The sequence below is a fragment of the Notolepis coatsorum genome (genome assembly GCF_963971535.1).
Source record: "Notolepis coatsorum genome assembly, chromosome: 14".
In the NCBI taxonomy this organism is placed as follows: Eukaryota; Metazoa; Chordata; class Actinopteri; order Aulopiformes; family Paralepididae; genus Notolepis; species Notolepis coatsorum.
In genome coordinates, this window is record NC_140178.1 from 469,463 (window position 1) to 481,792 (window position 12,330).

At 46.3% G+C, this 12,330-nt stretch overlaps 1 protein-coding gene across 1 annotated transcript in view; it reads right to left on the reverse strand.

Annotated features, from left to right (window-relative positions):
- The window catches only part of dnmt1 (DNA (cytosine-5-)-methyltransferase 1), a 79,484-nt gene extending 67,440 nt beyond the window's left edge, over positions 1-12,044 (reverse strand). The window contains exons 1-4 of the mRNA XM_084328771.1: positions 11,883-12,044; positions 10,292-10,334; positions 7,264-7,371; positions 248-479 (exon numbers count right to left, since the gene is read on the reverse strand). Coding sequence (XP_084184897.1) covers positions 248-479; positions 7,264-7,371; positions 10,292-10,334; positions 11,883-11,935 — 436 coding nt within the window. The 5' untranslated portion in view covers positions 11,936-12,044. The remainder of the gene's footprint in view (positions 1-247; positions 480-7,263; positions 7,372-10,291; positions 10,335-11,882) is intronic.
- Positions 12,045-12,330: the final 286 nt, after the last annotated feature.

Here is a 12,330-nt window from a genome sequence, read left to right on the forward strand (position 1 = left end):
TGGAGGACTTAAAGCCCCTGGTGGAGGGTGTGATGGAGGACTTAAAGCCCCTGGTGGAGGGTGTGTGATGGAGGACTTAAAGCCCCTGGTGGAGGGTGTGATGGAGGACTTAAAGCCCCTGGTGGAGGGTGTGTGATGGAAGACTTAAAGCCCCTGGTGGAGGGTGTGATGGAGGACTTAAAGCCCCTGGTGGAGGGTGTGATGGAGGACTTAAAGCCCCTGGTGGAGGGTGTGATGGAGGACCTACTCTTGGACTCGGAGGCCTTGCTCTTGCGGCCTCCCTTGCCTTTGGGAGCCGGGGGAGACTTCATGGGCTCCGCCTCCTGGGTGTCCATGGCCGCCTCCTCCTCCTCCTCATGGGAGCCGTTCGCAGCGAAGCCGTTGCTCTTTCCGTTCTGCTCCGTGCCGTCAACACGCGACCCGTTCTCCAGGCACAGCTCCGTGCCGAGCAGGGCCTGGACTTTGGAGAGGTAGCCCTCCTGGGGGAGGGAGCGGAGAACAGAGGCACGTTACATGGAGGGAGCAGAGAACAGAGACACGTTACATGGAGGGAGCAGAGAACAGAGACACATTACATGGAGGTAGGGAGCAGAGAACAGAGACACATTACATGGAGGGAGCAGAGAACAGAGGCACATTACATGGAGGGAGCAGAGAACAGAGGCACATTACATGGAGGGAGCAGAGAACAGAGGCACATTACATGGAGGGAGCAGAGAACAGAGGCACATTACATGGAGGGAGCAGAGAACAGAGGCACATTACATGGAGGTAGGAGCAGAGAACAGAGGCACATTACATGGAGGTAGGAGCAGAGAACAGAGGCACATTACATGGAGGTAGGAGCAGAGAACAGAGGCTCATTACATGGAGGTAGGAGCAGAGAACAGAGGCTCATTACATGGAGGTAGGAGCAGAGAACAGAGGCACATTACATGGAGGTAGGGAGCAGAGAACAGAGGCACATTACATGGAGGGAGCAGAGAACAGAGGCACATTACATGGAGGGAGCAGAGAACAGAGGCACATTACATGGAGGGAGCAGAGAACAGAGGCACATTACATGGAGGTGTTCCAATTCAGTTTAAACTTGATTTGAACCGGGACAGCACACATTAATGAACATAAAGTAAATGTGTGAGAAGACAGTGTTCGCCAAAGCTCATTTTCAACTGTTGTCCCTGGGCCTGGTGTTAAAAAGCAGCTAAAAAACAAACATATATGGCATACAGGTAATTAACACAATAACTGCCACGCAATATACGCATCCTTAGCAGCTTGACGCCATCACTGTAAACGGTGGGAGTCGCTCACCTTGTTTGCAGGGCTATAACTATTTAAATATTATAGCTATATATGCAATACTATGGCCCATTTGACATTGATTGAAAACTTTATTAACAGATTGCAGAATGGGTACAGTGCAGTACAGCTCAATACATACAATTGTTAAGGGGATGCAGACCAGAGAAAGACTTTCGTCTCGTTTACATCAGGGTCCCCCATTTTCAATTCATCCTAACATATATGACATACATGACATACAGATAGACAGTACTGCTACATCTATACATGCTACATCTATACATTTATGACATACCAGATTTGCAATTACAGTACTGTTTGTGATACAAAAAGAGTCAAAAAAAAAAGAAAAAAAGAGTATATACATTCGACGTAGAAACTGTACATTGGATTGGGTAGGTGGGGGTGGGGGGGGACTGTACATTGGAGGTGGGGGGGGGGTTGGGTAGGAGGGGTGGGTGGGGGACACTACAACTGTACAAACAAAACTGTACATTGGATTATTGACAAGACCATACTTTGTAATTTACTGTACATTGGAGGGAGTTGTGTTCGGACATTTACAGGGGCCAGTTTCGAGTTGCAGTCTCCCTTAGGTGTTTTTTGAGAGTGTTTTTGAAAGTGGGTAGTGATTCACATTCCTTTACAGCTTTGGGTAGGGCGTTCCACATTGATGTGGCATAATTGCGAAACGTGTTTAGTCCCTTGTTTGAGCCGAATCTGGGTTTAACATGATTTGTGGAGCTCCCTCTGGTGTTGTGATCGTGGTATTCACTGACCTTTGGGAAGTATTTTGTCATGTACATGGGTACCTTGGTCGTGTAGTGTATCTTGTAGACCAGGCCCATTGCAAGTTGCTGTACTCTGTTGTCTACTCTAAGCCACCCTAGGTTGTCAAAGTGGGCAGGGGTGAGGTGGGTTCTAGGAGTAAGGTCAAGCAGTAGTCTGACTAGTTTGTTTTGAGATGTTTGTAATTTTGTTTTTAGCGCCTTTGAGGTGCTTTGGTACCATGAGGTGCAAGCATAGTCGTAGTACCCTTGAATGAGTGCTCCTGCTAGAGTCTTCAGGGTATTCTTGTTTACCAGTGAGGAGATCCGGTACAAGAATCGAGTTCGTTTGTTGACTTTTTTTATTACATTGGATGCCATTTTGTCACAGGAAAGATTTGCCTCTAGGATGGAACCCAGGTAGGTAATATCTTCTTTCCTTGTGACAATATTGTCACCCACTGTAACTGAGAAGCCGTCGGTCTTGCTGAGTTTGTTATTGGAACCGAAGAGAATGGACTCTGTTTTGCCCATGTGTAATGATAGTTTGTTATCAGCGAGCCATATGCAGATTTGGCCTAGTTCTGAGCTGAGGGTAGCTATCGTACATCGGATAGCTATCGTTCAATATGTGGAAAAGTAATATTTTTTCCATCCATACATTCCCGTTTTATACCGTGGTGAATAGAAGTATAGTTTTAGAGCGGTCTGGGGTCATTCCTGGAACGCTAGTAATAGGCCGCGACGCATTGGCATTTGGTCCCTATACACGCTACAATAAAAAATTCAAATCCATATGATCTGTATATATTATGTTGCATCATGCATGCAGGGAAGGGGGGGGTCGTTTATGATTAATTGATTGTCAATAACGGCAATCGTTAGTACAACAGCATACGTTGATCAGAGCGATGGCAATGATGGCAATGGACAATCATGCTGAAATTAACGTTATATTCCTCTTACCTCTGGAGACTGCAAAAAGAATATTCCAATTATTTGATTGCCATCTGCTAGATCGTATGTCCATTTGGTCGACGCCATAAGCTCAGGGGCGTCCATTTGGTATGGCAAGGTATGGCACTCGCCATACATTGGCGGCGGCCTGTGAAAAAATTATCTAATTTGCGTGATGCAACGTTGATCTCTGTCATGTTAGACACCCTACCCTACCACCACCCAGCCTGTAGATGGCACTGCCGCGCTGTAGTTGAACGCCAGGTAGAGGTGGTGATGCTCTTTATTTAATAATAAACAACCAAGCGACTGACTACTAACGTTAACGCCGGAGCCTTCGCTGCCTAAACGTTTTCTAAAACCTTGTCTGAATTTCAGGTGGGGTTAAATTAAACAAACTGTATAAACGCCATAATACTGTTGATTCAAATTAATTAAGTCCATGTTATGTTGCGTCAATATACGAACACGTTCTATGTTATTTTAGTGAAGCATGTTTTGATATTGTCAATCATCTCACTTTTACTAGGTGACTAACTCAAATGAGAATATGCCGCCGCCAGAAAGAGAAAAAAAGAAGGGAAATTGATATACGGACGTTTTTTAATCAAAGGGCAGCAGAGACTGACACAGCCTCAGGTAAGGTCTTAATGGCTTAGTTTATAACAGTGCAGTTCAGCATTCAGTAACCCATACATTTTGTGAACGTGTTTTTGATACAACATTCTGTTGAACACGCACCTCAAAACCATACCTAAGGAAAATTGGCTCAATTGCAAGAAAAATAATAGACAGTTATGATATTTCATTCTGCTCAGCATAATATGTATGCAAAATATTGTGGTTCCCTGCTTTAGTCTGTTGACACATTTCTATACTAAATGCTTTTGTAGTCCTGTGTAGCTCAATGGATAGAGCATAACTTGTATAACTACTTACATACTGTATTTGTCTCCTTTGTTCATTAATGTTACCTAAAGTGAATTGTATAGAAACAACTCACCAAAAGTGACTATTGCAGAACAGATTTGACAAAAAAAAGACCCCCCCCCCTCCCTCCGTCTTGCCATACCTTGCCTTTTTGTAACTGAGGGGTACAATTCCCTGACTGTATTGATAAGTATGGTATCATTAAACCACTACCGCTTTATGTACTTTAACTACTGGCCACACAGTACATGATATAGATATGATGAACACTTTCCCACCATGAAACCAAGTCCACACAAATGTATAAATCGAATATTTAATATATAGCAAAGGGTATATACAACGTTCACTTAATGACATTTATGATTTGAATGCACTTGTAAGGCAAATGAGTATTCGTAGGCAAATCAACATTGAATGTCCAATCTCTGGTTACGCAGGAAGCAAGTATACAACCTGGTTCTTTAGGGAACTATAGCGATGGTACTTAAATTATTATAGCTGGATACACTAAAGGGGGTCCCGCTGGTTGTAAGTCAGTAGGGGGGGGGGGGGTTAGGAGAGCCGCCGGCGATATCCCATCTGGCCAACGATTTCTTGGGAGAATTCAGAGTGCTGAACACGGTGCCCACAGAACCTTGGTCCACAGATGAATACCGTTGGGCCCTCTTGTAGACGGTAGCTGCCGGTCCACAACGAAGAGACGTGAGGCGACCTCACTCGGGTTAGAGCGCCGTCTCACCTGGACTCCTCTCGGGGGTAGTTCCAACACTTACCAGTGTTGGCTGTTATCCATGACATAATCAAAGCACCCAAAGCAAGTAGATAATCCAAGCCGTGTAGGGCTCGCCGTCGTCCGGGTAAGGTAATCCAATGTGCAGGTCCACTCGTCCTAGCCCAGAACTCCTCGGATGAAAGCACCACACGTGGTCTGCCCAGCCTGGTTAAGACTCTAGATAACGCGAGGAAACGATGGGGGTACTGCTCACTTTATAACTCTAACCGAACGATGCACCATACATAATAGACTATTATTAACTTAATAGAAATACGTCCCACTCGACGGTATAGTGCCAAACTATGACAATTCAACTATTAATCCACACGATGTCTCAATGCCATTCTGAGGCCAAGTTGACCATACTGCACCACACGTGTATCGTGGGTGAGGCTTAACGTCTTGCCACTAGGTTGGAGGGTAAAGAACTAAGGGACTAAAAGGAAGGTTCTACTTTACTTGCGCCATATATATATGCGCTGTGAACAAATAGTACCATTCGTATTTCGCCAGACGTATTCCTACGTGGAACCGGGGCTAGTAACGACATGTTCGTCGGCACGATTGAACTTGAACCAAGGGGCTTGGCTGCTGGCGCCAAGTTCTTGTCCAATGAGAGAATGAAACTATTATGGGCTGTTAGTAGACTAAAGGGATATTCAGTGTATATGTACAAGGAATATACAAGGGATATCAAACGATATACAAATACTATTAAATATATATCCATAAATAAATATATATATTCGGTTTAATCTGATCCTTCACAACACTTTTACTGAATGGACGCCACTGCATAAGCTCCAAAAGCATAATGATTCTGGCGTCTCGAAGGCGATTCAATGCAATCGAGTGTGTATCTGGATCTACGTTACAAGACGACACCGCCCGGAAGACATTCACTGACGCAGAGTCAAGCTTCCTCCAGAAAGTGCAACATCGGCCGCATACCACCAGGCTGCGTATCGGGCCATTGCGATCTCAAACAGAGTGCCAAACATTCCCACAGCAGGATGAATTATGTGGAAATAGCGAATAAAAGAAATAACGATCATAATAACGAGTACACTCCTTGCTAACCGTCTATCTTTTTATGCTCGCTTATGCCTGTATTTTTTACTGTTGTGAAGCACTTTGAACTGCAACCTCTGTATGAAAAGTGCTATACAAATAAAGTTATTATTATTATTACTCGTTGGCATAATACAATTGGAGGGCTATAACGAGTTAACTAGTTTTTGGCGCAGAAACGGTTAAAAGCACATCATGCAAAATATTTACACCAGACATGTACAGACAATGTGGATGTAAGTGGTCTCCCTCCCTCCCTCCCCAGCAGGTGAGTCTCCCTCCCTCCCTCCCCAGCAGGTGAGTCTCCCTCCCTCCCTCCCCAGCAGGTGAGTCTCCCTCCCCAGCAGGTGGGTCTCCCTCCCTCCCTCCCTCCCCAGCAGGTGAGTCTCCCTCCCTCCCTCCCCAGCAGGTGAGTCTCCCTCCCCAGCAGGTGGGTCTCCCTCCCTCCCTCCCTCCCTCCCCAGCAGGTGGGTCTCCTGGTGGTTTGAGACGTTCCCTCCCTCCCTCCCCAGCAGGTGGGTCTCCCTCCCTCCCCAGCAGGTGGGTCTCCCTCCCTCCCTCCCTCCCTCCCCAGCAGGTGGGTCTCCCTCCCTCCCCAGCAGGTGGGTCTCCCTCCCTCCCCAGCAGGTGGGTCTCCCTCCCTCCCTCCCCAGCAGGTGAGTCTCCCTCTCTCCCTCCCTCCCTCCCTCCCCAGCAGGTGAGTCTCCCTCCCCAGCAGGTGGGTGTCCCTCCCTCCCTCCCTCCCCAGCAGGTGGGTCTCCCTCCCTCCCTCCCTCCCTCCCCAGCAGGTGAGTCTCCCTCCCTCCCCAGCAGGTGGGTCTCCCTCTCTCCCTCCCTCCCTCCCTCCCCAGCAGGTGAGTCTCCCTCCCCAGCAGGTGAATCTCCCTCCCTCCCTCCCCAGCAGGTGGGTCTCCCTCCCTCCCTCCCTCCCCAGCAGGTGGGTGTCCCTCCCTCCCTCCCCAGCAGGTGGGTGTCCCTCCCTCCCTCCCCAGCAGGTGGGTCTCCCTCCCTCCCTCCCTCCCTCCCCAGCAGGTGGGTCTCCCTCCCTCCCTCCCTCCCTCCCCAGCAGGTGGGTGTCCCTCCCTCCCTCCCCAGCAGGTGGGTCTCCCTCCCTCCCCAGCAGGTGGGTCTCCCTCCCTCCCTCCCTCCCTCCCTCCCTCCCCAGCAGGTGGGTGTCCCTCCCTCCCTCCCCAGCAGGTGAGTCTCCCTCCCTCCCTCCCCAGCAGGTGGGTGTCCCTCCCTCCCTCCCTCCCCAGCAGGTGGGTCTCCCTCCCTCCCTCCCTCCCTCCCTCCCTCCCTCCCCAGCAGGTGGGTGTCCCTCCCTCCCTCCCTCCCCAGCAGGTGAGTCTCCCTCCCCAGCAGGTGAGTCTCCCTCCCTCCCTCCCCAGCAGGTGGGTCTCCCTCCCTCCCCAGCAGGTGGTGTCCTGGTGGTTTGAGACGTGGTCAGAAGCTCACCATAGATATCTCCGAGCTCTCCCTCTTCCCCTCCAGGCTGCGGAGCTGCTCCTGGGCCTCAGCGTGGAGGAACTCCCGCACCAACCCCAGCTTCTCCTTCACACGCTCCTGGACGGGGAGTTATAGGAGCATGTCACGTTTTGTTTTTCTAAACCCTTTCACTGCCGCACTACAGAAGGTTAACCCTTTACTATCGCACTACTGACGGTTACCACCAACAGTTACCGTCGGTAGTGTGATAGTAAAGGGTTAACCTTCTGTAGTGCGGCAGTGAAAGGGTTAACCAGGCAGACAAAGGGGGATCCATCCCCAAAGCAGCTTGTTTAAACCAGGGGTTCACAAAGTTTTCAGGCCGCGACCCCCGAAATAACGTGTCAGAGAGCCGTGACCCCCACTATTATAGGAGGTAAAAGAAAATTACTAAAGAATTAAACAATTTTATAAAGGAAAAGTATGGTTGAAACATGCAAACGTTCAAACGCACACACTATTAAATAAGCATTGGAGGCTTTTAACCAGGGACGTTTGAAACGTTTTAAACTGGGGAAATCATTCAGGCCAGGAAATATAGTGCGAAATATAGCCCCAGTTAGGCCACTTTTTAAGCAGGGGGTCTGGGGTCCCCCACCAGGACATTTTGTTACAAAGACTTCATTTCCTGCATTCTGGTGCAGGCATTTTTATTTGTACCCTTTAAATGCCAGTGTTTGTGATGGCATCACAAATTATTGTTAACAGGATAGCATAATGTATGATTAGCAACAACACTGATTTTGATGGATTCAGTTTTTTTGTAATGTCAGATTGAAAAGAATACTCACTCTTACCATAAGGGACTAAATTGTCCTCTTCAAAAACGCCATCAAAATATGACTATATGTTGAAATAATTTACCACTTTTTCTTTCATAAATCTTTTATTCAACTTCAGCCCTGATCATAACACCACATATCCAATTCATTTTTAATTCTAACCCTTTAAATGCCAGTGTGTGTGATGGCATATATTTGCAATATATCAAATGTTTTAATTTTTCTGGGGGGGGGATTATTACAGGCTAGCATGTGTCAATGATTAGCAACACTGATTTTGATGGACTTTTTGTAAGGGTCCCACCTCCACAATTCACATGCGGCTCCCTTTGTGTTTGAGAGAGAGAGAGAGAGAGAGAGAGTTCTCCAACTTGTGAGTTGCAGTGATCTCTGCAACTAGAAACACTGGCCTGGCCTGCTTCTAAGTTCAGTGGCCTGACTGCATTAAAAAATAAAAATAAAAAATTTAAATAAAAATCTTTTTATTTATATAATTTTTTTTCAATCATCTCGCGACCCCCACTTTGGGAACCCCTGGTTTAAACGACCACATCCATGATACCATGGGGCAGATATAGCCAAGATAAGATATTCCTTTATTGAAACGCAGGCTTCATAGCAGCATGGGGAGGGGAAGTACAGGTATGGGCAGAGCAATAGTATAAAGACATAAATATAGGTAATACCATTAGCTGTGAATATAAACGAGAAGGATAAATATAAATATTTCTTTTGTCCTTGATTTATAGTAATGTTTCTTCTTGACTTGTTTAATAAAGAAGACTTGTCCAGCCCATGGGGACAATACCTTGTGATGTCTGTCGGGCTTTACAAATACATGAGAAAAATAAACAAGTGTAAACAATATAATTACCGGTAACTGAATATAGAAATGTGAGGAAACTGTGTAAAGAAGGGTGCAAATGATTGTCTCTATGACCTATTGGTTATATAATAAGTTACAATAAATATAGGGAATCAATTTTAATATGAATGTATACTACGAGTAAAAGTAAACACTACAGTGAGTAGAGTTGTTCCGATACCAGTATCGGAAATGCTGCCGATACTGCCTAAAATGCTGGTATCGGCGAGTACCCTCTAATTCTGCGCTCCGATACCATATGACGTAATTTATCAACAACACTGCGGTCTGCTGAGTGAGCATTATAAAACAAACGTGTTTTTAACCGACGTGAATTAAAGTGTCAATGCCATTTTAACAGCAGATACTTTCGTCCCAACAGAGCGCTGTTGACGGGGAGCTCTGATGGGTTCGCTTGGTGGTGTTATTAGCATTGAACAGCTAACCGAAAGCTAGCGTTAACTAACGTTAAAGTTTTAGCTTTAACGTTACCTTGGCTAAAGTTGGGGCTATTCATAATCCAGCAATAATGGCTGCAGACCTGCAAGCAAAGTACAGCAAGTTGGCAAAGGAGTATTCCAAGTTAAATCACATTTTCACCAGTAACGTTACAGTCTTTCCATCTACCGGTAGCTCATGCTAGCTAACCTAGCTCACGTTAACGTCGTCACTGATCGACCACGTCGCGTACACAATTAATGACATGTTGCGGACAGCCATATCGGTGACAATGTTTAGCTTTTAGTGCCAAATGAGAGTCTGAGGCGGAGTCTCAAAAGAGAATGTTGAATATTTATTGTGCAAAAATCACAACAGAGTCTCTGGTACTACAGTAGTTAACCTAAACGGAGCGTTGTGGAAGCAAGTGCAGCAACAAATAATGTCCGTGTGGAACTAATGTGCCAACAACCTTTCCGTGGTTGAACTCATTGAGATAGTTTTCAATTACTGATACTAATACTAATCTATACAATCACCTGTTGTTGAATAAATACCATTACTTTATAGTTATTACTAAAAAACAGTATATATATAAAACAGTAGCTGTATAAAAAAATAATTAAAACTTTTATAATTTATATAAACATTTTTAATGTATGCACTGGTATCGGATCAGTATCAGTCGATATCGGATCGGGAAGGAAAAGAATGGTATCGGAACATCAGTGAGTATGTACAAAGTTTCCTAACTGGCATCATATACATTATACTAGCATACATAGCTGAAAAACTACCAGTATTGCCCATTGATGGAGCACAGATATATAGTTATCATGAAAAGGAAGAGACTTAAACAAGACTCCGTAGATTAACATTCTACCTCGTCCCACTATGACAGCACCAAACCCACCTCGTCTGAACAGCCCTCCTCGTCCTGCTCCAACACCTGCAGTCTGTGAAAACAAAACATGTCACTTCAAGTGCCGAAGAACTAACCAAGATTAGGATGCGGAGACGATTCATACAAATAAAGCCATGAAGCTAACGCTAAGTGGCTATCCAGCCGTGCTTAAGGTCACAAGCATTGTTGTTACGTTGAAGCAGAGTTTGACAGCAGAGCTAGCAGCCAAACTTCCTCAGTGGCGCCAAATCTCCCATGTGTTTCATCGTAGCTGGAGGACATGCTAACCACAGGACATGCTAACTACAGGACATGCTAACCACAGGACATGCTAACTACAGGACATGCTAACTACAGGACATGCTAACTACAGGACACGCCAACTACAGGACACGCCAACCACAGGACACGCCAACCACAGGACACGCCAACCACAGGACACGCCAACCACAGGACACGCCAACCACAGGACACGCCAACCACAGGACACGCCAACCACAGGACACGCCAACCACAGGACACGCCAACCACAGGACACGCCAACCACAGGACACGCTAACCACAGGACACGCTAACCACAGGACACGCTAACCACAGGACATGCTAACTACAGGACATGCTAACTACAGGACATGCTAACTACAGGACATGCTAACTACAGGACATGCTAACCACAGGACATGCTAACCACAGGACATGCTAACCACAGGACATGCTAACCACAGGACATGCTAACCACAGGACATGCTAACTACAGGACATGTAACCACAGGACATGCTAACTACAGGACATGTAACCACAGGATATGCTAACTACAGGACATGCTAACCACAGGACATGCTAACCACAGGACATGCTAACTACAGGACATGCTAACTACAGGACATGCTAACTACAGGACATGTAACCACAGGACATGTAACCACAGGACATGTAACCACAGGACATGCTAACTACAGGACATGCTAACTACAGGACATGCTAACCACAGGATATGCTGGACATGCTAACTACAGGACATGCTAACCACAGGACATGCTAACTACAGGACATGCTAACTACAGGACTACAGGACATGCCAAATACAGGACATGCTAACTACAGGACATGCTAGGACATGCCAACTACAGGACATGTAACTACAGGACATGCTAACAACAGGACATGCTAACTACAGGACATGCTAACCACAGGACATGCTAACCACAGGACATGCTAACTAAAGGACATGCTAACTACAGGACATGCTAACTACAGGACATGCTAACTACAGGACTACAGGACATGCTAACTACAGAACATGCTAACTACAGGACTACAGGACATGCTAACTACAGGACATGTAACTACAGGACATGCTAACCACAGGACATGTAACTACAGGACATGCTAACTACAGGACATGCTAACTACAGGACATGCTAACGTCAGCTCATATCTCTGCTCAGGTACATGTTGTTTGTTAATACAGTAACTACAGTTAACCGTTGTGTGATAATAACAACAAAGGCAACAGACGGGTTTATTATTCTTCTGTCAACCAGCTGCAGACGTGACGCTCCAACACTAATAACGTTATTATTGTTCTAGTTACTGTACCTCCTGCGCACCTCCTCCGGCAGCGGACACGCGGGGCTCCTGACCGGCAGCATCCTGACGATATCAGCGACTCGAAGTTTATAAAAACGTCTTTTATTAAAAGTGGAAGAAAAACAAACCGTTAAAATCCCGCTCTCTGTTCACAAAGGTGAGGCGCGTGGGTCTCAGTGATGGACGACGCTATATGCGCGCGCAGCCAGGGCGCGCGGGCCGTGTTTTCGCGCGGAAACCCGGGCATGTCGGGCTGAACCATCTCGAGGCTCTGTAGGGGTGAGGGGTGAACATCACGCTGTAATGTTCCGTCTGGGACTCTATCAGATACACTACGGAATATAATGTCACGCTCAGTTTGCATTGTGATCCTCTTCTGTATATATTTATATCCCTCGCCCGATTATCAACATCTCTAAATGTATTAATTAAAAGGGTCTACCCCTTAACTTTGCCA